At 38.5% G+C, this 25,905-nt stretch overlaps 1 protein-coding gene across 5 annotated transcripts in view; it reads right to left on the bottom strand.

The window, feature by feature from the left end:
• Window positions 1-24,444, bottom strand: part of EIF2AK4 (eukaryotic translation initiation factor 2 alpha kinase 4) — a 109,099-nt gene extending 84,655 nt beyond the window's left edge. For 3 of the 5 annotated variants that reach the window (XR_013485404.1, XM_078151336.1, XM_078151339.1), the window contains exons 1-4: window positions 24,180-24,442; window positions 14,327-14,442; window positions 12,282-12,384; window positions 3,644-3,817 (exon numbers count right to left, since the gene is read on the bottom strand). Coding sequence is in view for 4 of the 5 variants with exons in the window: in XM_078151336.1 (XP_078007462.1) it covers window positions 3,644-3,817; window positions 12,282-12,384; window positions 14,327-14,442; window positions 24,180-24,362 (576 nt within the window). In the remaining variant the exon portion in view is untranslated. Of the gene's footprint in view, window positions 1-3,643; window positions 3,818-12,281; window positions 12,385-14,326; window positions 14,443-24,179 lie in introns of those variants that run through there. The other 2 variants (XM_078151337.1, XM_078151338.1) reach the window with 2 other exon arrangements.
• Window positions 24,445-25,905: the final 1,461 nt, after the last annotated feature.

Raw genomic sequence — 25,905 nt, 5'->3', positions numbered from 1 at the left:
ATCCATCAATCAACAAGCATTTAATAAACATCTACTACCTCCCAGGTGCTGTGCTAGGTATTGGAAATCCAAGGATGAAAGCAGAACTTTCCAAGGAGCTTATATTCTACAAAAATAATAGCTAGCATTTATATAGCACTTTAAGGTTTGTAAAGTTCTTTATGCATATTATTCCACTTGATCCTCCCACTCTATCAAGTAACACAACATGTACAAATATAAGTATAAAAAAAAATAAGACAAAGTAATTTGGGGAGAGAAGCACTAGCAGCTGGAGGGAGGAGTCAGGTATCCTGTGGAAGGTGTCATTTGAGTTTAGCTTTAAAGGAAACAAGGTATTCTAAGCAGCATCAGTGAGGAAGGAGTACATTTCAGGCATGGAGAACAGCTTGTGCAAAGACAGAAATGGCTGATAGAACGTCACGTGTGAGGAACAGTACGAACGCCAGTCTTGCAGAAAAGTGGACTAATGAATAATCAGTCTGAACAGGTAGGCTGGACTCAGGTTGTAAAAGGCTGTAAATGTCAAACATAATTTATATTTGATTCTATAGGGAATAGGGAACCATGAAAGTTTACTGCTTTGGGCAGAGTGACATGGTCAGGTAAGTGCTTTAGAAATGTGACTTGGGTACCTGTGTGGAAAATGGTTTATGAAGTATAAGTGACTTGAGATGGAAAGACCACTTAGGTCTATTTGCAATGGTCTAGCTGAAAGTTAATGAGGCCTTAATTAGAATAAAGCCATGAGAGAAGCTACTGAGGTAGAATTAATGAGATTTGGCAACTGACTAAACATGAGCTGTGTGGGAGGAATCCAAGATAACTTGAAATTACAAATGTAGGTAACCAGATGGTGGTACCCTTAGCAGAAACAGGGAAGTTCAGAAGAGGGTTGGATTTGGGTGGGTGGCGGTGTTAAAGATAATGAGTTCTGTTTTGGACATGCTAAGCTGAGATGTCTGGGAGATGCAGTCCAAAGGTCCAACAAGGAGTTGATGATGAAGGATTAAAGTTCAGCTGAGAAATTAGGACTGGCTTATGTAGATCTAGAATTCATGGGCATAGACAAAACTGAATATATAAATTAATGAGGTTGCAAAGAGAACATCTAGAAAGAAGAGGATCCTAGAGAGAGCCTTGGAGGTACACTCACAGTTAGTGAGCAGGCTCTAGATGATGGTCCAGCAAAGGAGACTGAAAAGATTTAGTCAGGAGAACTGAGAAAGAGCAGTGTCATGAAAACCTGGAAGAGTTTAAGCATTAAGTATTATTATTATTAAAAAGTATTAAGGAGGAAAGACTGATCAAGAATGCCATGCTGTGGAGAACTCAAGAAAACAAAGGCAGATAAAAGGTCAATAGATTTGGTAATAAGAGATATTGGTAACACAGGAGAGAGCAGTTTCAGTTGAGTGTTGAGGAAAGAAGACAAAATGAAAGGATAACAGAAAGAAGAAGAAATGGAGGCAATGAACGCATTCAACTTTTCCCCAGAGTTTAACTGTAAAAGAGAGATAAGGATGATAGCTTGAGGGTCAAGTGAGGCCTGGAAATCTTTTTAGGTAGCAGGGGGCAGGTCAAAAGGGAGAGAATGAAGATTAGGAAGACAGAAGAGATAACTGTGGGGATGATTTGCCAGAGAAGAAGGGAAGGGATGATATTAAGGGTACATATAGGGTGGCTGATCTGGGCAAAAAATTGGAGTAAAATAGGAGAGAATGGGGGATGATGCCAAGGTGCTTTGAGGTGTAGATCAGGTGAGAAGTTCTCAGAGAATGGTTTCTATTTTCTCAATAAAATATGAGGTGAAATCTTAACAGACAGAAAATAACCCACTACAAATATGGAAGTAATTTCTGAATCAGCTATCTTTGTGTAGTTAGACTGTAATTAATTTGAGCAAACATCCAAATCAACACTAAAATAGAAGGATGAAAAAAGACAATGTAGGCAACTACAACCATTTTGACCTGATTAAGTCAGTAAGGAGGATGGTAGTAGACTGTGGGCAACCCTAGGTCATAAACTATCAAGAACAGTAGAGAAAAAAATGACTCGGCAGAAAAGTTTGGCCTGAGACCCGACTAGGCTAGGCCATTCTAAGTACAAGTGAAACTAAACAAAACAATAAGTGGGTAAAAATGAAACAAATCTGCTAATGTTTTTATGAAGACCTATTTTCATCATTTATGACAGTATAACTACAATCATACATTTGGCCTCTCACCTCAGTCCACGATGTATTATATAATGAAGCAGAAATAAGACTTAAGAGAATGATTGGGAGAAATACTTGGGCTAGACCAAGATAATTGTGCTGGAGGCAACAGAATTTTGATGGCATCAAGGGATCAATTTTCAATGTATTTAAAAGTGGAAAGACATCAAATGGTAGGGGGAAATCACGTACTACATTACTACCAAAAAAAAAGCACTCAAGAAGATATCCCTATTAACTAACTCATATGCCTATTTTCTCATTTCTATAAAATCTTTATGAGAATGATTTCATAAAGAGATCATGACAAATATGTGAAAAAAATCAGCATGTTGTCAGAAATTATTTTATGCAGCAGACTTTTTCTGTAGTCTACTAACTGAAAAATATAGAAAATAAAAAATCCCAGTTTATTTTTACTTTAAACAAACAAACAAAAAAAAAGCCTTTGACTTGGTAGAGCAAAATCTAGTCTTACAGGTTCTCCTCATTCAGGCATATGTTAAGATAATATAGTCAGAGATATAATTTTACTCAGAGATCTCCTATCAATATCAAATGAGGCACAAAACCAGAGAAATGTATCTTTGCCAAAGGTATTTGCCCCTGTCATGAAGGATGAGTTCCACTGAGTTTAAATGGAATAAGGATTCCCTACAGACAAACAGCAAGATCCTCCAGATGCTCCTGTTTCAGAGGGTACTATGCTGACTATATAAGCCCCAGAACTTTTCTCTATATCCTTCAGAAAAGCTCAAGGTCCTTAAATAGTCAGGCAGTCTCAGAGGCAAATTAAACACTTATCCCACAAAGGATTAAAACAAAACTTGACATTCAGAACAGTGTCCTTAATATACCACATTTGTTGATGTTTTAAAATGAGTTAATAAATTAAGATTTTTCTAGAGGATAGGGGATGGAGTGGGAGAGAAGTGAGTAATTCATACATTTACTCTACTGGCTGTTTCAGAGAATAGCTGGGCCAGGTCATTCACCAAATGAGCAGGGCCCTCCACTGTGGGCCCTTTTCTGGGTCAGCTCAATCATACTGTAGACAATCTGTGGCTAGTGTGAGAATGGAAAGTTTCTTTAACAGGTATGATGATGGCGGTAACCAGTAAATTCCTATTAAATCGGTCATATTCAGAATGACTATATCAAGTATGGGTCACCTGCTGTAGTTCAGCCAGAAGGTACTGGGTGGGGTGGGAGGAGGATGACTACTCAATAATGAGGGAAAAAACTTGCTAAGCTCATTTTTTTTCAGTTAATGCCAGGGAATCTAACTACATCATGTCTGATCCTGAGAAAGCTAGTTACAAGCAGAATGCTAAAATTCTACAAGAACGCATAACCCTAAGACATACACAACCCATTATATTCCATGTTCCCAGACAATGTGTGAAATAGAACCTCTCTTACCACTTGCTCCTCTTTTTGCTTTGCTTCTAACAGCCGCTGTTGCTCCTCTTGGGCCTGTCTTTCTTGCAGCTTTTGATGATTTTTTAGCATTTCTTCATGAAAAGACTTAGAGGGTGGCTTGTTATGTTCACTGAGGAACGACTGCACATGGTCTGCCAGTTCAAATATCATCACCTACAAATTTGAACCAAAGTGAAACTCAATTGGCAGGGAATTCAAAGCCGTGGTCCAATAGCATAATACGTAATAGTAAACAACAATAACAACAACAACAGGATACAATGTACTACTTGCTTGATAACATTCTGATAGGATATTTTCTGAACTATGGTTCTAACATATTAAACAAGAAACAAATCATGTCAGCAAACCGACATCTTAGAAACTGTTGGTACTAAGACAGATTACTACAGGTATATAATAAATTGTTTCAATTTTACTTTCCAGGCATATTTGATTTATTGGCCTTTTCTGTATAATAAAATTAAAGCAAAGACTTAAAAAAAGGTTTCATGAAATTAGAACATCTTGTTTTGAAACACCAGACAGTTACCAATAAATACCACCATTACCTTCTGAAGTTAAAAAAAAAAAAAGAGGCAAACTATTTAATATAGTCGTAGTGACTACCATTCACGGTACCAGTAACTTTCTAACATTTTAGTCTGTTAGTAGAAAGGAAGTGTACTTTAACTTAGTTATTTGGAACCAACACTGTCCGTTGGATTTGACTCGAGTTTTATCTTTTTTTTTTTCATATTGTTGTTGTTAATGTGCACACTGGTATCGAGTTGTTTTTTTTTTTAAATAACCTGAAGATATCTACATCTTCCAGTACAGCAATGCCTCCTTTGCAGAAAATAAACAATGTTAACATCAGAACAGTCATCTGCTTTACTAGACAACCTAAAGACTCTGGAAATATTCTGTAGGTGTAGGCTGGCACAAAAAGACCTCACTTTCTGTCTACTGGGAATAAGACCAACAGGAAGGTGGATCAGACATTTCAAAAGGATTTAATTTTCAGTGCTGATGGGGTCTTCACAGACTTGAAGAAAAAGGATCCTTGTGATTAGTAAGTACCTAGCAAGCCAATCTGTTGCACACCAAGGGAGCTGGCAAGTTAGAATTGTAAAACATTCTGAGAGCCCTTGTGGAAAAGAAAAAGAATGGTAAGAATATATCTCTTCACAGAGATATGGGAATCTATTTTTGGGTTTCTTTTCTCTTATTTCTTCTGAAGCAAAACACTTCAAACATGTTCTTTCTATATTTTAAAGATTTCTAAAGGAACATATCAGGCTGGGCTGGGAATCAATAAATTCTGTCACATAAAAAAATTCCAGAAATCAGGAGAGCTAGTAGTAGGCACTTACTTTCATTTTCTCATCGAGAGTGAGATACAAAGAAATCAGTTATATTGGGGTATCCACAAGAGATACTGTTTCTTCCTCAAAGTCTTTTTTAAAATATATTTAGTGGCAGTACTAATAAACATTGGAAAGTGGCAAGATCTTAAGAAATGCTGAGGAAGCAAACAGATGATTTCCAGCCAGTCAAAAAGAGATGATGATTTCTTAACGAGAAGGAATCTTGGACCCGAGAAAAAGCCATTGAGGGTTGTGAGGTCATCATGACAGTAAAGAGAAGAGAAAGCCTGTTTAAATACATCTATAAAGAGATTTTAAAGGAGGTAAAGGGCAAGGTCAACAGTTGATGATCTTAATTTTGTCAGACTTTGTAAAAGAGCATTTCATACTCAATATTTTGGTATTCACATACTAATTACATAACCTTTCATTATTTAATAAAGAGACTTTATTGTAGCTACTGTTGTTTTAAGAAGCTGACATTAGTGATTGAATCTGACTCTCAGGCGTTGTCTCTTTAGAGATACAAGACCATAAAACTTTAATACTACTCTACATGGTAGCAGTGAAAGTATATTGTGGAAGAAATGATGATTCAACCACCATGAAAGTCACTAGCTTTGTGACACCAGTCCAATTCAGTTAGTTTTGGTATAACCTGGAAGGTTAATCATCTAGATTTATTCCAGTCCACAAAGGAGACAGAGTGGCACAAGACCTGAATTAAATACCTGCCTCTGACACTTATTTAATATGTAACTATGGGTAAGTCACTGAGTCTCTCCGTGTCCCCAGGCAACTCTCCAATAAAATAATCAGTCTAACCTTTTCAATTTGTACCCTCAAACCCAAACACACACACACACACCTCATTACCTGGGGTGAGGGGGCAGAAGGTGCATGAGGAGAACAACAATTCACTAGAAGTTTCATGTACACTATTTCCAAGGATTTTCTTCTAAAACCACAAGGCATTGTGAGACCAGGTGCAACTTATAAATACATTTCAACAAATTTCTACTGTGGTGTCTGGGAGTAGTGTGATGCAAATGACCTTGGAATTAGAGCACCTTAGTTAGAATCTCAGCACTGCCGCTATTATCTGTGTGATATTGGGCAAGTTATTGAACCTGTCTGAGTCTCAGTTTCTTTATCTGTAAAATGAGGGGATTGGACTAGATGGTCTGTAAGGTCTCTTCAATACTCTTTTTCCATCAGCAAAATGCACAGGCTGAGGAAGCCAAAGTGACAAGCTCAATTGATAATGGAGGTGTCCTAGTCCTCTAAGACCATTATTTCTGAGTAAATTGCTACTTCTATGAAGCACTTTCTTCTGCCTCCTTATTCAACTCAGTTCTCCACCTAACTCATAAAAGTGCACCAAATTGCAAGAAATAGATTCCTATCCAGCATAGGGTGTTATGTGACAGAAAAACATTCAAGCTGTACTGACAAAAATGTAGACTGCAGCCCAATATATTTGTTTCTTAATGCACAGGTTATAACAGCAGAGGTTTCCTTCACTGCTCAAAGGATTTCTATTCCATTCATTCAAAATTATTTAAAAAACCAAGTCATCAAAGCACTTTTATAGCAAACCTGGTCCAATTGCTCACAAGCATAAGCATTTCAATCTTCAACACCTTTATTGTTACAGGTTTGTTATTTGATGAAGATATCAGGCTTAATACTAAGAAAATTCTCATTAACACATGAATATAAAGTTGGTTTGTATAATTCACTTTTTAAATAACTCCCCCTGAACATTCTTCATAAAGTCAAAAACACAATGACAAATAATCTTACAAGATAATAGAAGTCTCGAAGTCAGATTCTTCTCTTGAACATTAAATATTTACCCAAAACAAATGCCTTTTCAGTCAATATGCTGAAAAACAAGACCTCTAACTGAGACCACTATTACAGCTGAAAAAAGAGGCATCTAAGGACCCTGAATTATGTTCCTAGCACCAAGGTCACATTAATTATGTGAAAGGATTATTAGAACTGCCAAGCTAATGCAAAACATTTATTTAAGGTTTTTTGTTCTGTTTTTGTTTTATAATCTCAGTGATAGTTTTCTTCACAAATAACCAACATCATTATGCTTACTGGAATATTATGGAGACAATATGTTACAGTGGAAAAAGCTGGAATCAGAGGACCTGGGTTCATATCTTACCAGCGATATTTGCTGTCTGTGTGATCTTGGGCAAGCCATGCAAGTCCTGGCAAGTCTACTGTAGCAGTCTCTTTTTCATCTCTCCCCTCCTTTTTACTCACTGTGACCATCCTAGTTCAGGCTTTCATTACTTTTTGCCTCCTAACTGGGCTTCCTGCCTACAGTCTAACTCCTTCCAAACTATTTTTTGCACTACTGTTTAAATAATCTTTCTAATGCGCCACTCTGATTATGTCATTCTTCTAGTTAAAATTCTGTAGGGGCCCCCGATTGCCTACCAAATAAATGATAAACTCCTGATCACGACATTCAGAGCTTTCTAACATATGGAACTAACAACTGTCAAACCTTATCTCATATTTCTCCTCTTTATACAGTTTGTGTCCTAAACAAACTTGGTTGCTTTCCATCTAATTCTCATCTTGTACTGTGGCTATGCATGTGTGTGTACACATTCTTCCTTCATATCTGTCTTCTGAAGTCCCTCTCCTCTTTCAAAACCCAACTCAGGAGCTGCCACTTGGTCTTTCATAAAGCCCCCTTGACTTCTCCCACCAACTCAAAGTGATCTCTTCCAATTCTGATTTCTCAGGACACTTCTTTGCACTTACCACCCCCTATATTACCACAATTATGTATACGTATATGTAGTTTCTCTCTATTATAAGGTTCTTGAAACTGAGGTCTTTGTATTTTTGATTTTTGTACTCCCTAGCACCTTGCATAGTGCCTTGCATATAGGAAGTACTTAAGAAACATTTTAAATTATATTGAATTGCTTTCACAGATGTTTATTTCTAGCCTGTGGGCTCCTAATTTTCAAATGAACTAACACTGAAAAATTTACTTCTTATTGAATGTAAATGTTACATTAGATTTCAAGTTCAAATCTAACTTGATTAAAATATGCAAATGATAAGACTCACCAAAGTAAATTTTTGGTTTGCTATATACAGAAGCATTCAGAATTAGGGGTAGGTATCGTCTTTCAGTTATGAAGGCTATTTCCTACTGTAAAGCACTGAGAATTCTGATGCAATATATATAATCCACCTTCTCTTATACTAGTCTTCACTGATTCACCAGAATAATCTTCAGTTTCCAGTCAGTCAATTCTCATTAGAACAGTCATTTCTAGCTACTATTCAATGGGTGTACTTTAAACTCAGGATGGTATATGATAACACACACACACACACACACACACACACACACACACGTATATAGTGAGAAACATTCTACAACTGTAATTTACTCATGATTAAATCCTATTTAAAATATCATAAAACTTTACTCATTCAAACTTTAATGGTTCAGAAAAAAATAAAACAAAGGTATCATTTTTATAAAGAGAGTGAGTGTTGCTAAATAAAAAGAAAGCAAGATTTCAACAAGGAAAATACTTCAAGTATTTGCAAATCTTTAAATTTTACTTACAAATAATTGGTAAGCTTGTTATCAACAATTCTGATCTCTACATTAAAATAGTTCCCTTAAGAACCTCTATTGGGACATAAACAAATTATAGTTACTGTGTAAAGGCTGAAAGAGTATTAGGAGTCAGGAGACCTGGGTACTAGGCCTAGTTCTGTCATTAAATGGTTGCAGAACCTTGGGAAAGTCATCTTACTTTTGTACCTTAGGTTCATCATCTGTAAACCATGGGTTGAACTCAATAACATCCAAGGTACCTCCTAGCTCTAATATTCTGTGTTTCTTTCTTTTTTGAAAAGAAATACTTATTAATTCAGATTTCTAAATTTAAAAAAAGAGCAGACCAATAAAAATGAGAACAACCAGAATTGGTGACAAATAGAAATGGCGTAACCAAATATACATTCAACAACAGGGCCCACAACTACATGTCTCTTCTCTTCTGCCTAGGCGAGCTGATTTGTCATCTTCTTGTTGCACTAGACAGGAGCTCTTAAGTACGTGTCCTTGCATTCAAGGCAATGTACTTAAGAGCTCCTCTTGAATAGAAAATCCTTGAATATTTGTACCTGATATGGAATACTTTTGCCTGCTACTCATTCCCTCTTCAAAGTTGTCACTTTTTCAATTTTTTTTTAGTTTCTTCTGATTATATATGTAGAAAATGCTAATCCATTTTAAATACCTGTTAATCTTTTCTATCTTTAAAAAAAGAATATATCTTCAGGTTAAGGGCTTAATGCAAGTGGTGACAGCCTCAAGGGAAGGTCAGTATGACAACAGGGTATACAGCTAACATCTGAAACATGAACATGAATCCAAGAATCTAGAGGGATTCCTACAATTTAATTTTCCAATTTGATGCAAGAGTCCTGAGTAACAAGAAAGGGTTAATGAAATAATTATTTAGATCCCACTTTCTTATCAGAAATGGCCTACAGTAAAAACATCATTTACCTGATCTGCCCCTGCAGCATTCAAATACAACTTGAAGTCAGACAATTTTAAAGCTAGAATGGATCTCAGAAATCAACTTCTGATTGTTATAACCTACATGTTAAAATTTTTTGTCATTCTATTTATCTTTTAGTTGACTTAAGCAATAAGGTTGTCTTTAACAAGTGAGACTTTGAGGCCTAAAGTTTTTCCAGTTTAGTACTTGCTTTTAGTTATTTCTCTTTCTTTTTTTTCCTTTTTTCTTTTTGGTGAGGCAATTGGGATTAAGGACTTGCCCAGAGTCACACAGCTAGTGGGTGTTATGTGTCTGAGGCCAGATTTTAACTCAGGTCTTCTTGACTCCAGGGTTGGTGCTCTATCCACTGCACCACATAGCTGCCTCTATTTCTCTTTCTTTATGAGGGTTATAATGAGATTCTCCAGGGTAAAAATTTAAAAGGAAAGAAGGGAGCATTATCATTAGAAAGAAGTGAAGAAAAGAACTTCCTGTACTCCTTTACCACACATCCAGAAACCATTTAGGTTTACCCTCCATAGTACTGTAGTCAAGACACATTTTCAGAAGACTAAATATGTGAACCTTTATGCTCAGGCAACTGCTGAGGAAGTCATTACTGGATTTCTCTTGGTAAACACCTATTGTTGGAAGGGACTTAAGGGGCCATTTAGTCCAACCTATACTTGAACAAGAATCTTTTACACAGCTGACAAGTGGTCATACAATTTTGAGGACCTTTAGTGATGAGGACCATAACACATTTTGAGGTAGGCCATTTTCCTTTTGGATAGTTCTAATTATTAATAAGTTCTTCCTTATATTAAGCCTAAGACGCCTCTTTAAACTTCCACTTGATAATGATGACAATGCTCCTAGTCCTGCTCTTGGTGGCTAGCCACAGGATCACAGACTTAGAGCTGGAAGGGTCCTTAGATTCCAGCTAGTCTGACGTCTTCATTTTACACATGACAACAGTGAGGCACCAAAAGAGACATTTACTTGCCCAAGTCCATGCAGGTAGTAACTACTTGTAGCAAAATTTGTACTCAGCTGCTTTGATTCCAGAATAAGTGCTCTTCTTTTCACAATGCCTCCCTAAAGCAGAACCAGCAAAAATTCTCTTCCATATGAAGACAGGTATTATATCTCCTATAACATCTTCTCTTCTTGGGGCAGCTAGGTGGCACAGAGCATAGAGCTCCAGCCTTGGAGTCAGGAGGACCTGAGTCCAAATCTGGCCTCAGACACTTGACACTCAGTAGCTGTGTGACTCTGGACAAGTCACTTAACCCTGATTGCCTCACCAAAAAGCAAAAACAACAACAAAAACCAAAAATCTTCTCTTCTTTAAGCTTGTCGTTGTTCAGTCATTTTTCAGTCATGTCCGACCCCATTTGGGATATTCTTGGCAATTTCTTTAAGCTAAACATCTTCAGTTCCTTCAAATGATGCCTTAATGGCTTGAACTTAAAGTTCTTCAGCATCCTTGCTAACGTACTCTGGACATTCTCTGGCATACTTCTTTTTATCCCTAAAATGTGGCATCCAGAACAGGACAGAATACTTCAGAAGGGTCTGCTGAGGAAAGGCAACATTAGCCTCCTTAATCTTGGACCCTGTTGTACTGTTCTTAAAGGAGCCTAACATTGTACTCATTTTCCGGGTTGTCATATCACACTGTTGACTCCTACTGAACTTGAAGGCCATTAAAATCTCCAGATTTTTGTCCAGCCATACCTGCCTACCCTTGTCTTGTATTATACTATTCAGGCATAGAAATGGCATTGGAGTCTATTACAAATAGCTGAGGAGGGAAGTTGTTATGAAATAACCCTTCCTTCACTATTTGTGGAAGTTAAATATGATTATTACTATAATATATATATTATATTGAAAACCTCAAAGCTTTGAGTAAATACTGGTCTGTTGGAGGAGGTACGATCCATGACTCAAAAATGTGAACCCTAGGGAAATGGGTAGAGATCACAGAACGTCTAAGACAAATCAGCAACACATGATTCAGCCCATCTGCTGTTTCTCTTGTCCAGACTCACAAATGTGTGGGACTAATGGCAGAGAGAGGAGCAAATAACACACCAGTTCTGAAGCAGAAAAGGACTTGCAGCTGGGCTGGAGCCCAGATAAAGCAAGTACTGAGCCATCCCTTTTTCCTCTTCAGGCTAAGATTGAGGTAGTGGGGAGAAGGGTTCAGGGTTGATTAGACCTGTAAACAAATACTTTTGTGAAGTGAAACCAGTGCTACATGCCCGACACCCTGCTGCATCCCCCACCCCCATCCCTCTTCCCCCTGCACAAATCAAGAAAATCTAGAAAAACCAAGATTTTTTCAGTGTTGAAGTGATAGCTAAGATTTTGTTGTGGCAGGTTAGAAGTTAATAACATATCCAGTATACCAAAATGCCAACCATTCACTGGCCAAAAAAGTCCTCAATGTGAACCTGTTTAGTAGATACTATCTCTAAGGTTGACTGGTCAACTTTACATCATAAGTGCTAACAATTTTGCTTTAGAGCCTAGGCATAGGATATTTGAAACTAAAAATTTAGGGATAAATTGGACCTAAAGGACACAGAAAAAGGTAAAAGTGAGTCCCACCAAATGCTAGATGAAACATGTGTTTTGAGTTTTTGATGGCATTGATTATAAGTTTTATAAAATTTTTTTTTTCAATCTTACCTCTCCACAATGTTCTTTGGCTAACTTTTCCAGGTTGGCCTTTAACGAATTAACACTTTCATTTGACAAACCTTTTGCATTCTTTAGCTCTATTTCAGGAACGCTGGAAAACAAAAGGCTTATTTCAGAATTCAGTATGTGCTGCATTGATATCACTAAGTTGCTAATACATGCTCTTCAACAGTTCAATAAGAACCTTACTGTGCTCTATCACTATTATCACATAAACCTCAACAATCTCTGGTATACTGTCAATAATGATAAAAAAGCCGACGGTATTTTTCTCACAAGACAACTCCAGTTCAGACAATGATCAACAGCATATTATCAGAATCTTGCAGGAAAGTGGGCTGACAACACATGATTTAACCTATAAGTCAGGGTCAACTGCAGGTGGAGAAAGCATCAGGCGCCAGCAGGCCCGGAAGTGCCCACTCCATCCTCTGCAGGGGATCTGCAAGTCAAAAGCAGCAGGTTTAAGGGCAAAGAGTCTCACTCTGTTCCTCCCTGTGAGCCTGTTGCTGTGCTTCAGCAAGTCCCTGCAATTTGGATCTGTGTTCATTTATTCATTCCACAAAAAAATTAGATGCTAACTGGGTACAAGTGCTAGAGGATGTAAAAATGTGGATAACACAAAGTCTCTGCCCTTACGGAATTTGTAATCCAATAGGAGGAATAGGACACAAAGAGAGAGAACTACGACAACCAATTTTGTGAATTCCTATTTAGAGAATTCTAAAACAAAAGTGCTATGTGAGGCTTGTGGGGAAAGGTTTGTGACTGATGTGAGGACCAGAGAAGGCTTCCTGGAGGAGCTGGAATTTGAGTTTGGTTAAGGATGGGTAGGAATTCAGGAGGTGAAGTGAAAGAACATTTCAAGTATGGGGACCAACTTGAACTGAGGCACAGTGGCAGAGGGTAACTAAGTCTGGTTGGGGTTTAGAATGAAGGGAAAGAATCAATATGAAATAAGGCTGGTGTGGCCAGACTGTGAAGAGCCTTGAATGCCAGGTAAAAAAATGTGAACTTGCTCCAGTTGGCAAAAGGGAGCCAACCAAGAATTCTGAGCAAGGGAATGACAGGACCAGAGCAATGTATAGGGAAAATTATCCTAATAATGGTGTGAAGAACAGGACTGGAGAGGAGGAAAGAGTGAAGGCAAAAAACTCTGCTGGGAGAATAAGTAGGAAAAGTTCATATTGGTGGTGCTGAAAACCTAAGCTAAGGTGGTTGGAGTGAGAACAGAGAACACGGAATGGAGTGGCATAGGGGAAGCTGTGTCATACGGGAAAAAAAACACTGGCTTGAGTCAGAAAGCCTGGGTTCAAATGCTGTCTCTGCTACTATGCATATGACCTTGGAGGAGTCACTTAAACTTCCTGAGCCTCAGTTTCTTCACCTGAAAGATGAAAGCATTGGACAAGATGGCCTCTGAGGTCCCTTCAGGTCTAGATCTTTGGTCCTACGATTCCATGATTTAAGAGAAGTTGTAGAGGTAAAACGGATGGGATTTGGTAGTAACTGGATATGAAAAGTATGAAAGAGGAAAGACTCAAAGGTAATAACAAGGTTTTAAACAAGAGAGGCTAGGTGAATGAATGATGGTACCGCAGAAAGAAATGCTGAGGCCAGAGGGAAATACTGAAGTTGAGAGGGAAAGATAAGCTTGGTTTGGGACAGGCTAAGTTTGAGGCATCACTGGGCCATCCAGGTGGCGATATCTTTCAGGCGACTGCAGATGCAAGTTGGGCACAGAAAAAAACCAGTCACTATAGATGTAGATTTTGATAGTTTTTAAAGTAGGACTGACCAAAGCCATGGGAGTAAAGGAGCCTATCAAAGGAAAGAGTGTGGAGAGAAAAGGGCCTAAGACAGACTTCTGAGAAACTTCCACATTAGGGGGTCTGAAGGAAGATGAGAAATCAATGAAATAAACATTTTAAATGGAGTAAAAGGGAGGTTCTCATTAATAAATTTCAGCTAGCATTTGTGGTGATAAAAGGGCAAACTGAAATCATATCAAAACAACCCACAAATGTACTCACACATCTGGGTAGGTTGGTGGACATTTAACTCTCAAATCCACTTTGACATAGACTTCTTCATCACCAGTCAAACCCTGGGGATGTAGAACTAAATTGATTTCTGGGGGCTCTTTTACCTAAAATTAAAAAAAAAAAGAGGTTTGTTTGTCTTTTTAATAGTAAAAACTAGTAACAAGCATTTATTAAGTACCTACTAGGTGCCAGGCCCTATGTAAATAACTGGGGACACAAAAAAGGGCAAAAGAAATTGTGACATTGATCATCTTAGTCCAAACCAATTGTGTTTCATTCTGTAAATATAATTGTATTTTATATAGGTGTTCTACACATTTTTGCCTACTGTACATTATAAAAGAAAACTCAAAAGTCATGTATGTCTAATATACCATCGTATAAAAATGTTCCACTCTACTTTAAAGACATGATGAAATACGTAAAATTTCCAAATTAAAAATTGTGTATCATCTGAAATAACTGCCCTCCCCTAGCTAACTCTTTTATTGTTCTTCAATAATAATACTGCATAATCCAAATTTAACCTAGAATCTGTTTATTCTGGTCTTTTGTTTTTTATCTATTAATATGACAATTTGGGGGAGCTCAGGTTGGCTACACCTAAAAAGCCTGGAAATAGAATGTTTAGTGGCAACAGCATCTATTTGTTCCCCCTGAGATTAAAAACAAGGAATTTATTAATTATTGTGACTGTACATACATATTCTTCCTACCCCCCACCCCCTACCCCTACACACACATACTCCGAGCCTCAGGTGAGTAAGAGCAAATTTAGAGTCTGGGTATTGGAAAGAAGTTAGAATTCTGCTTCTCTATGCTTGAAATCTTAAGATGCAAAAAAGGACTGAAAGTAAACTTTCTTTATTAGAAGTTTAAAATGTTGATTTGTTTTTATCTATAATATTAAACTATATTCTACCTGAAGTATCCTTTTAATAACATTGTAAGTCAATTAAATTCTTATTAATTCAATGTTCTATGGCAAAAATCACCTGCTCAGTCTTAGCCATGAGGGGATCTACAAGGCTGGAAAGTTTTTCACACTCAACTGCAAGAGGATGCCTTTACCAAATTTGTTTATTGTATACACAGCAATTTAGTGCTTTCCCCCCCAGCTGACTGCTAAAATGTTTCTTTTACTTCATCCCCAACCAAACTCCACAAAGCAAAATGATGAGATCAACTTCTAGAATGTGGAACCATTTCTACACTATACTTGATGGGGAGGGGGGTGACGTGGAACAGGCCACTACAAACTTGTGACTTTCATAAATATTAAGTTAAATCCTCCACTAAAAGTCCTCCTTTGATGCCTTAGGTCCCTGCCCAATCACCACTTGATGGCCATTTTTTGGGCCCTCCTGGCTCAGAGTGAATGTAAATAGTAACTGCTTCTCTTTTGGCCAGCAACCCCCAGGGTCTTCTCCCAGTTTGATTTTTTTTTTAATTAAAGAGGCCATTCCTTGACTCACTTCTTAAAGAGATCAAGTCACTGAAAAGGCATTACCTCACTCAAAGTGAGAATCTGAAAAGACCTTAGTTTAAAAGGGCAGGGTCTCCCACTGCATCTTGGGCCATATCCAGCATCCTGATGAATATCTGACCACTGGACCCAGATGGCTCTGGAGGAGAATCCCTCCCTCACTCAAATCAAAGTCAACTGCAAGTCATGTCACTGTCTCCCTGATGTCATGGTTCTCTTCGAGAACGAAGGGCAAACATAACAACCTTTGATGCCACATCACAGGATAGTGGTGACCGAGGGTTCTCAAAGTGGAGAACAAGCTCTGGCAGGTGCTAGCAGGCTGGAAAAGCTTCAAGCACAGACTCATCAAGTGATAGTATACTTGTTGGTTAAGGACCAACCTGAGTCACCAGAAGTTTAGTTACTACTTCATGAATTATTTGGCCACGCCAAATCATGAAGACCTTCTACTAAGGCATGGAAGAGTTGATATTAGTTTTAGTGTAAGGAATACCTATATGAGTGAGATTCCTGAAGCAGGTATTTCTCTTTTTTTAAAATTTATTTTTAATTTATGGAATAACAAGCATTTCCACAACATAGTACAATAAAAAAGATGATTGCACATGAAACTACAAATCTACTATGCACAATTTGAAATGAGAGAAACTTAAATATACTACAGAGTATCTAAATATATTTAGATTATTTGTCAATTATTTGTTTTGCTGACTGCTGATACAGTTTTGATTAGTATGAAAGCTTCATGGGAAGTTATAATAGATGAGCATCCATACATTACAACAGAATGTACCTTCTGTAACCTAAACTTGCATTTTTGATAACACAAAATTGAACACTCTTCACATATCCTTAAAACAAAAAGGTCAATAAACATTAAACCTAATCATCCTATCGTTGCTGATTTTAAGAAATAAGAAGCAAAGAATGCAAAGAATAGGGATAGAGTAGTAACATTCCTTCAGAACTTGCTTTTAAAAAAGTTAAAAAGCTATTTAAAACAGAAATAGCTGTGGAAATTAAAGTACCTAGGTTTCACCACAGAAAGCCCTGAAGAGTCTAAAACCATTTTAAAAAAATAGGATCATTTAGAGCTGTGAGGATTAATAGGAAATTGAGGTGCTCAGAGAGGTGAAGTCACCTAATCAGAGATACTCAGCTAGTAGGTCTCTAAGGTGGAATTTGAATTTAGCTCTTTCTTTATCTAAGTTCAGTGTCTTATCCACTACAATGTTGTTTTTTCAACATAATTGAGTTAGATGCTATGTTTGTAAGGCATTCTTTACCAAATGAAACCAGATGAAACCAAAACTTTGAGAATCTACTCTAAGAGTATTTTCACTTGTAAATACAGAAGTTAAAAGAAAAACTTTGTTAAGAATGGAACAATCCAGTCAACATGCTGTTTAATCTCTTCGATGAAAAATCCAAAGCAGAAAAGTAAGTCAGTCAATTAGTCAATCACCCAACAAACATTTATCAGGTACTTACTATGTTCCAGGCACTGTGCTAGATAAGTGCTGCAGATACAAATACAAAAAAGCAAAGCAGTTCCTAATGTCTATTGGGACCTTAACATATTCATAGATAAGTATTTACTTATCACATATCTCAGAAACAAAACAAATACAAAGTGATTCCTGGGCTGGAGTGGGAGATTAACAACTAAGGAAAGGCTTCTACAACAAGGTGATGATGATGTTGCTACTAACCAAACAAACACTTAGTTGATGTGAGGAGGGCAACAGAAAACTGATCCTCTTTATGGTGTCTGCTCCAGGACCACAGGATTGTATTTGGCCTAGCATATCCTCCCTGGGACAAAGCTGTGTCCTGGCCTCATTCCTTTGGCTTCTTTAGCATGTGAAAGATGCTAGTATAGCAGGGGAAGTTACCCATTTAAGGAAGTATGAATGCTTGCTTACAAACTTTGGCTAAAAAAAAAAAGTTCATATTTAAAATATTTAGAAATAATCATGGATAAGGAGAGAGTATTTTATATAAATTAAAATAAATTTTTAGTTTTCAGACATCCATGAAGATGGTTAAAATGAGAAAAAAAACTGCTGCCAGTGACCACTCAGATGAGACTGTATAAAGTTCCATGTGACAAAAGTTATATTAAATGAGTTACGGTATTTTTATTTTCCCTCATGCTCCTTTTCTGAAAATCAGTGCTTTCCATAACAAAATGAAATGGAATGTTATCTAATTATAATAACCCAGCTTAGATCTGGAGAAGGGTTGAGAAATATATTTTTCTCCCTTCACTACAGAGGTGAGGGACTATGGGTAAGAAAAAAAAAAGTCAGACAAAAGCAATGTGCCAGTTTTATTGCAATTTTTCTTCCTCTTTCTTTTTATAAAGAAAGACCTGCTGGGTGAGGGGAGAATAATTTATCTGGAAATGAATGTAATATAAAGACAAAAGGCATCAACAAAAATAAATTTTAAAAAAGGAATACCTTCTGAATCTATTTGACATAATGAATAAACCTAAATCCATTTTACTAGGATGTTCATTGTTCCTTTTGTTTTTAAGCTTTTGTGTAATTTTGGTAGATTAGTGAAAAACCAAAATACTTATCTACTTAAAATTAAATTTTAAATATTTAGAGGTAAATTTAATCAGGTTTGTAATTACTTTAAGAAAAATTAAACTTAAAAATTTAGAAAGCCAACTATTTTATTATTTTACATTGTATTATTCTAATAATAACAAGGCCCATTTTCACCATCCCTCAAGTCTTTGGTATTCTCTCCTCCTTCAGATATCATGACACTAATATCTCTATACCCTTAAATTTATGTCACTTCCAGCATGATCTTCTGTATATTTGGTCTAGTCCACTTCTCCCTTATCTGTATTCTTTAGTGTCCTTTTATTTCTTCATGCAGCATCCACAGGTATGATATTAAGAGGGCAAACTTGGCAGATTGTCACTGATAGTGAAGTAGCTTGTTAGAGAAACCTTCACAGATCTTTTTCACTTTTTGTCTGTTAAGGGTCTTCTGGTTTTAATTTTTAAATACCCTTAGGATGATACGGCTTAGTTCAGTTTCTTGCTAAGGTTCCTGTAAGCTTATTTTATTCTCTACTGTTTATATAATATCGATATTCTTATAGAACATTATCATCTACAAACAACTAAAATTGAAGGTCACTTAAAGAGCAGTAGAAATCCCAAAGTGAGTATGAATAGGCTGCAATGTGTTACTAAGGAAGCATTGTACTTGAAATTAAAGATAGAAATGTATTAATGAAAAATCATATAACAAGATCAAAAGATAACTAATGTATAGTTTTCATACTCCTTTGGTATCCACACGTCTGGTGATAGGAAGCTCACAACATATTTGGGGGACTCTGTATGAAGGCTTTATGGAACTGGAATAAGAGTTCTATAGAATAAGATGTAAATGAGATGTGATCTGCAGGGATTAGAGGGAGTGTTTTTATCAACTGAATCACCAAATTACTGATGTATCAGAGAAATATTATGTGAGCAAACTGTTATACATAATACATTTTAAAGTTCCTAAACTGACACCATGACTTTAGAGGTATAAATGGCTACTGAAGAATAAGTCAATATTTTCCCAATAATTTTTTATCTACTAAAGGGATGAAATGGAGTCATTTCCCTCTCCTCTACCATGTAACAATTCTGAAAATTTAACATCTCTAATCCTATATAGAATCTAGTTTTACCATAGGACCAAAAAAGCTACATTTCAGGGATTTAACATCCAAAGCAGCATGACTTTTTGAAACTAGAAACCTTCAAAAATTACAGTATATTCAGAAAACACTAATACGGTAACATAGGAGAAATATTCATTTTGTTATCAGACCGTAGCCCTCCTATGTTGATATTCTCACTTCCAAGAATGCAAGTACAACAAAACCACTATCCAGAATTAATCTAACCAAGTTTTCTGACAGTTGAGGGCTCAAATTCTTTAAACATCAATTTTTTTTTATGTTAAAGTGTGAAAATGTATTACAAACTTCCCTATCTTCTTAAAGGGTTCATGAACATGCTTCTATCTTGTCTAATGATTCAGGGTCATAATTATGAATATTACCATATTACTGTACTGTGCTGTATTTCAGTAACAAACCTGAGTTTGGTCCTATGCAAAATAGCACCCACGTACTATGTGTTTTTGAGTTGACTGGATTTTAAGCAATCCTTTCTCTTTCCTCCTAATTGCTATCAAACTTTTGCTTTTTGCTTTCATTAAGCCTCCCCCCCTTTTTAAAATAAGGGCTTACTGATTTTTGTGTACATACCCATTTTTAGCTGTCTCTCTCTCTCTCTGATCTTTTAGTTTGCTGCTTCTTATGTGCTGTGGGCATGAAAACCTGATACATTTTTAGAACTATGGAAAAAATACAGTAACTAAGTTCTGAGCGACATCCTACAGGGTTTCATCCTACAGGGTTTTTGTTTGTTTTTTAGCAGTCGGGGGTGAAGTAACTTGCCCAAGGTCACACAGCTAGGAAGTGTCAAGTGTCTGCGGCTGGATTTGAACTCAGGTCCTCCTGACTGCAGGGCCAGTGCTCTACCCACTGCGCCACCTAGCTGCCGCCTAAAGGGTTTTTACTAAGAGTGAAATGCATGAATTTGACGGTGAACTTTCTGAAATCAATTTTCTTGCTCTGAGACTTTTATGCTTATTTCCTGATACTGAGCTAAATTTCATATAACTGAGGGTGCCAAATAACTGAGTTCTAGATGGTTAAAATGCTACTGTATTATGACTGTGAGGAGTAAAGATTTGCATTTCCAGTATTTCAGCATGAAAGAACGGATGGAGGAGGAGTGGAGTAGAATGTATTCCTTTTATAGAGAGTTCCAAAAGAATTATTACTTCATTAAAACCTTGCTGAGTAGATGTGTCAGATGAGGCTGAATGATATAAACTGTAGAAGAGAGAAAGCACCGCTTATTTTGTAATACTCAGAAGCATGACAGTACATTCATGTTAGATTTTTCAGAGGTGAGAAAGCTGGCAATAACAGAGAACTCTAGTATCTTTGCCAAGAAAACCCTAAATGGGGCCATGCAGAGTTGGACACAACCCCAAACTCCTTTCTACCTGTAGCAGTTGCTTCACATATGTCTTTCCATGCTTGTGAGATAAAAGGAAGACATCATTTAAAACAGAATTCCAAAAAGTAATGTTCTCTGGAGCACACAGATAAGTCTCCATTATGAGCAACTGATTATGAATAACCTCTACTAAAGTCTTAAGCTGATGCTTATAGACTCTCCAACACTGTATCAGCTGTAGCAGCAGGTTCTGCCAACCTGGGAAATCTTCAGTTATAGGCTCAGAGATTGAAAAAAATATATATATATATGCGCATGTATATGTATACACACACACATATACACATGTATGTATATGTGTATATGTATACAAACACATACATAAACACATACACATACATATGTATATACGTATGTGTGTGTGTGTGTATGTATGTACTTACGTGGGTTGTCTGTGGACTAACCTAGCAAAGTACCAGTGGTATAGCACAAGAAGGTTGGATATGAGATGATGAATTTTTTCAGTCACTATGACTCATGAAGAACTGAGGCAAAGAGACCTCGTAACCTCCATTAGTAAAGAAAATACTCCCATAGACGAACTCAAAGACCCTTGAAATATATGATAATAAAAATAAATTAAGTAGCAGAGACAAGCTAGGGGGACAAGGTAGCACCTGGTACAATATGGAAAAAAGGTGGATGTAAAACATGGGAGGCGACTATTACAGGCAGAAAGGAGTTTGTTATTGAGTTGTTTCAGTCGTGTCTGACTCTTCATGGCCTCATTTGGGGTTTTCTTGGCAAAGATACTGCAGTGGTTTGCCATTTCCTTCTCCAGCTCATTTTACAGGCGAGGAAACTGAGGCAACCAGGGTTAAGTGACTTAGGGTCACACAGCTAGTAAATGTCTGAGGCCTGATTTGAACTCAGGACTCCAGGCATGACACTATCCACTGTGCCACCTAGGGGCCTGAAGAAAGACTAGTTCTCAAAACCCAGGCCCACATGAAGCTTTCAATTCAACAACATTCAACAAACATTTATAAAGCACTAAGTTGGGCCCTAAAAGAAAGGCCTATAACAGAAGGAAAATGGGGCAGGGACAGGGTAGAGTTCAGTCCAGATATTCCGTACAGCATGAGACACTTTTAGATGCATTGGAGGGAGTGGACACTCTTGTGGGCAAAGTTATATCGGTAGAAGGAAGTGGGGGGGGGATTTCTAAACAGGGAAATACAGTGAAGATTGATGAAATAGAAGAATGTGTGATATATGATTTGTAGAATTAGGAACACTATAATAAGAAATGAAAGAGTAGGTTGTGCATGAAGATAGGATGTTTGAGAGTATTGCTACTTACTTTTTGGACAAATATCTCTTTTCCCTGTGCAGTAATTTGATTCTGCCCTGGGAAAGCTGAACTCAGAACCTTGCTGCATTGGGAGGGGAAGAAGTGTTCAATCTTTACCTTTCTTTTATTTGTTCTCTATGCTATCTCCCAATGCAATCTTGTCCACTCTCAAGGTTTCAACCATCATTTCTATGTACTTGATTTATAAATGTCCAACCCCAATTCTTCTCTTTCTTAGAGTTCCAGCTCCACATTTCCACCTTCCTGCTAGTTAGTTCCATGTAAGTATCACACAGGCACTTATAATTCAACATATTCCATACACCAAATTCATCATCCTTCCTCAACAACTGGCCTCTTATTTCTCTATATAGGTTAATGGCATAACTCTTCTGCCAGTCACTCATTCTGAAAATATTTGACTTATCTTTGATTTCTTCACTCCCACTGCTTCAATAACTATGTCTTTTCAATTCTGTCTTCAAAATCTTTCCAGCAACCATCTTCTCCCCATTCTCACTGCTGTGGCTGCTAATTCAGACTTAATTACATCTTTCCCAGACTACTATTAATAACTTAATTGGTATTCCCCTGCCAATCTATCCTACACTTCATTGCCCTATCCTCATGTCGGGTGTAACCATATAACTCTTTAGCTCAAACACCTTCCATTGCTCCCTCTTACCAAATGATAGCCAAACTCTGTAGCTAGCCCTTCAAGGTCCTCTACAAACTGGGTCTAGCCCATGTTTCCAGCCTTATCTCACTTAACAGACCACACCCTCCAACCACACCAGTTTTCTCAGTCTCTAATGTGGCCCAGGCTCAAATGCCTCCTCCTGTTGCTCATGAATTATGTAGTTCTTCATTTCCGGAATTCCTTTCCGCGACCATTTCTTCCATTGGAAAACCTACTCATCCTTTAAAGCCAAGTCAGATACAATCTTTTCCACTATACCCTTATCTCTCCAGTCAGAAGTGATTTCTCTTTGCTTTGAACTTTCAAAAATACTTTATAACTTACCTATGCACTATCAACCACTATCAACATGAAGAAGTTAATGAATTTTATTCTCTCCCCACCCCAAACTGTGATCATTTCAGTATTGCTGCAGTGCTTAGGCACCCAAGAAATGTTTGCTGAAGAGGATTACTGTCCACTAAGGGCTGGGCATGTGTCAAGAAAAAAGTGATGAGAGAAGAAAAGCAAAGTTAGAGGAGGTGATGAGTGTACAGTTAAGCCCACCCAAAAGGTTCAGAGAATGTCAAGGAAAAGGAGAAGTACCTATATATATATATAGATATATATATATATACATATATATATAAATATATATGTATATATATATATAGATATCTATATCTATCTGTGCATGGGGGCGGTGGGGGGGAAGGATGGGAGGAATAAAGGATGAGGGTGGCAGAAAAATTAAGGATATCAGTAAAAAGTCATGGGACAGTGAAGGGTGCACATAAAGAGTTGAGCCCAGGGGTTCTTAACATTTTTGTGTCATGGACCCTTTGGCAGTTTGGTGAAACCTATAGACCCTTTTCAGAATAATACTTGTAAATGCATAAAATGAAATACGTAGTATTACGAAGGCCATCAGTTATAATGAAATGCAGTAATCATGATTTTTTTTTAAAGTAAAACCCCAAGTTCACGGACTCCAGGTTAAGAACCCTGGCTTAGAACCTGGCAAGGATAACGGATGGACATACAGCTGTCTTGATCCTGGGGCAGCTGCTGCGCTGGCGGGGCGGGGCTACCGAGGCAGTGCAGGAATGTGAGGGGGGCGGCGGATAAAGCACCAGGGGTTGAGCGGCGGAGGAAGTAACGGGGTGGCCGGCGTGGGGTGAGGGCCAGGCCCCGGGGCAGGCGGAGAAGAGCCGAGGCGAGGCCGGGGCAGGACGCGAGCGCTCCCCACGCCTTCCTACCTGTCCGGGCCGCTGTCGCCGCAGGTCCTGGAAGTCGCCGCCGTAGATGGCCTCCAGCGCCTGCAGCTCGTGGTCCTGGCGCTGCGGGTAGCTCTCGGGCTGCTCCGCCGCGCCGTCCCCCGCTCCGCGCCGACCCTGCTCGCCGGGATCCCGAGGCTGCCGGGCGCGGGCGCCGCCAGCCATGGCCTTGGCCGCACCGGGAGCCAGGCGGCGGCGGCGGCGTGGGCTGGCGGGAAGGCCGATCCGAGCCGCCCCGCGGAGGACGAGGACGAGTAGGAAGAGGGGGAGGGGACCGAAGAAGGGAGGGAGGAGGAGCAGGGCCGGGCCCCTCCGGGACGCTGCGCTGCCCTCTGCTGGCCGGAGGGGGCCGCTACTCAACTCCCGGGGTAACCTGGCAGGGCCCCTGGGAAGCCTCGCTCCAGAGGCTGCTCCTGCCCGGTGCAAGGACTCCGCTCTCTTACTCAGGCTGAAGATCACGGGACGTACATTCAGAACTCCAAAAGCGAGCTAGTTTATCGTGGTTTTGTGAAGGAGGAAACTGAGCCACGGACAGGTTGTGACAAGTGCCCCAGGAGTAAATGACCGGGTTGGGATTCGATGCCAAGCCCTCGGATCTCAACGCGTGCCCTTTCTGCTCTGCTGAGTCCTGCTTATCTCTGCGAGGCCGGACCTCCTTCTTAGCCGTCACTGTAACCCGCGGAGTAGAGCTGCTCTGGCACAGCACCTTGGACGGAGGTGTGCAGGGCCTGTTGAGGTTTATACTTCTATCTCTTGACTCATGAGAGGAACAGTGTGTTGTACTCAATTTTCCTACTGTATATCAGCTTGGATGCTACACATCAGTATCATGTGTCTGTTAATTCTGTATACCAATTTTGAATAATTCTATTATGCTTCATTCTGTGTAAGTATTCTTTTTCTTGGGGGGGGTGAGGCAATTGGGGTTAAGTGACTAGCCCAGGGTCACACAGCTATTTAAGTGTCAAGTGTCTGATGTCGGATTTGAACTCCCGTCCTCTGACTTCAAGGCCTGAGCTCTATGCACTGCGCTGCCTAGCTGCCACCTGTGTAAGTATTCTTGACATTTCTTTTGTCCATCTTATTTGCTACCATTACTTAAGTTACTTTGCTATAGAATTATTGCTTAGTTATCCACTTTTCATCCCAAACCCTACAAGTCTGGTCCATTAGATCTTGGCTTTAGTGAACCTGCTCCAGTGCAAGAACTTCCCTTCCCAACAGCCGACTTTGACTCTTATCATTATGTTATTATCTTGGAGTCAGAGGACTGGGTTGAAGCCCTGGTTCTTCCATTTACATCTTATGTGACTTGGGAACATTACTTAACCTTTCCAGTCTTCTGTTTCCTTATATATAAAATTGGGGGACTGGACTAGATGAACTCTTAGATCCCTTCCAGATCTAAATCTCTGATCCTATGACCTTCCTTTGAAATGCCCTTCCCTTCTGTTGATTTAGGAGAATGTTAGAAACTTGAAAAGATGTGTCAGCAGAATGGCAAAAACATAAGGGGATGGTAGCTAATGAAGGCCAAAGATAGGAGATGAAAATAGAAGAGTTAGAGAAGGGTGAATGGTAGTACAGAGAGTACACAAGTTAGGTTTGGGCTCCCAAGATTGCAGGAAAGAGAAAGTCACTGAAAATCAGAGAATGCAAAGGACCCTGGAGACTTTTCCTCATCTTATCTGGGAAGCTGGAATGGTTA

The sequence above is a fragment of the Phascolarctos cinereus genome, unplaced genomic scaffold, assembly GCF_003287225.1.
Source record: "Phascolarctos cinereus isolate Bilbo 61053 unplaced genomic scaffold, phaCin_HiC Scaffold_3;HRSCAF=262, whole genome shotgun sequence".
NCBI lineage: Eukaryota > Metazoa > Chordata > Mammalia > Diprotodontia > Phascolarctidae > Phascolarctos > Phascolarctos cinereus.
The sequence above is the reverse complement of the archived record's forward strand: the minus strand, read 5'-3'. Positions and strand labels throughout refer to the sequence as shown.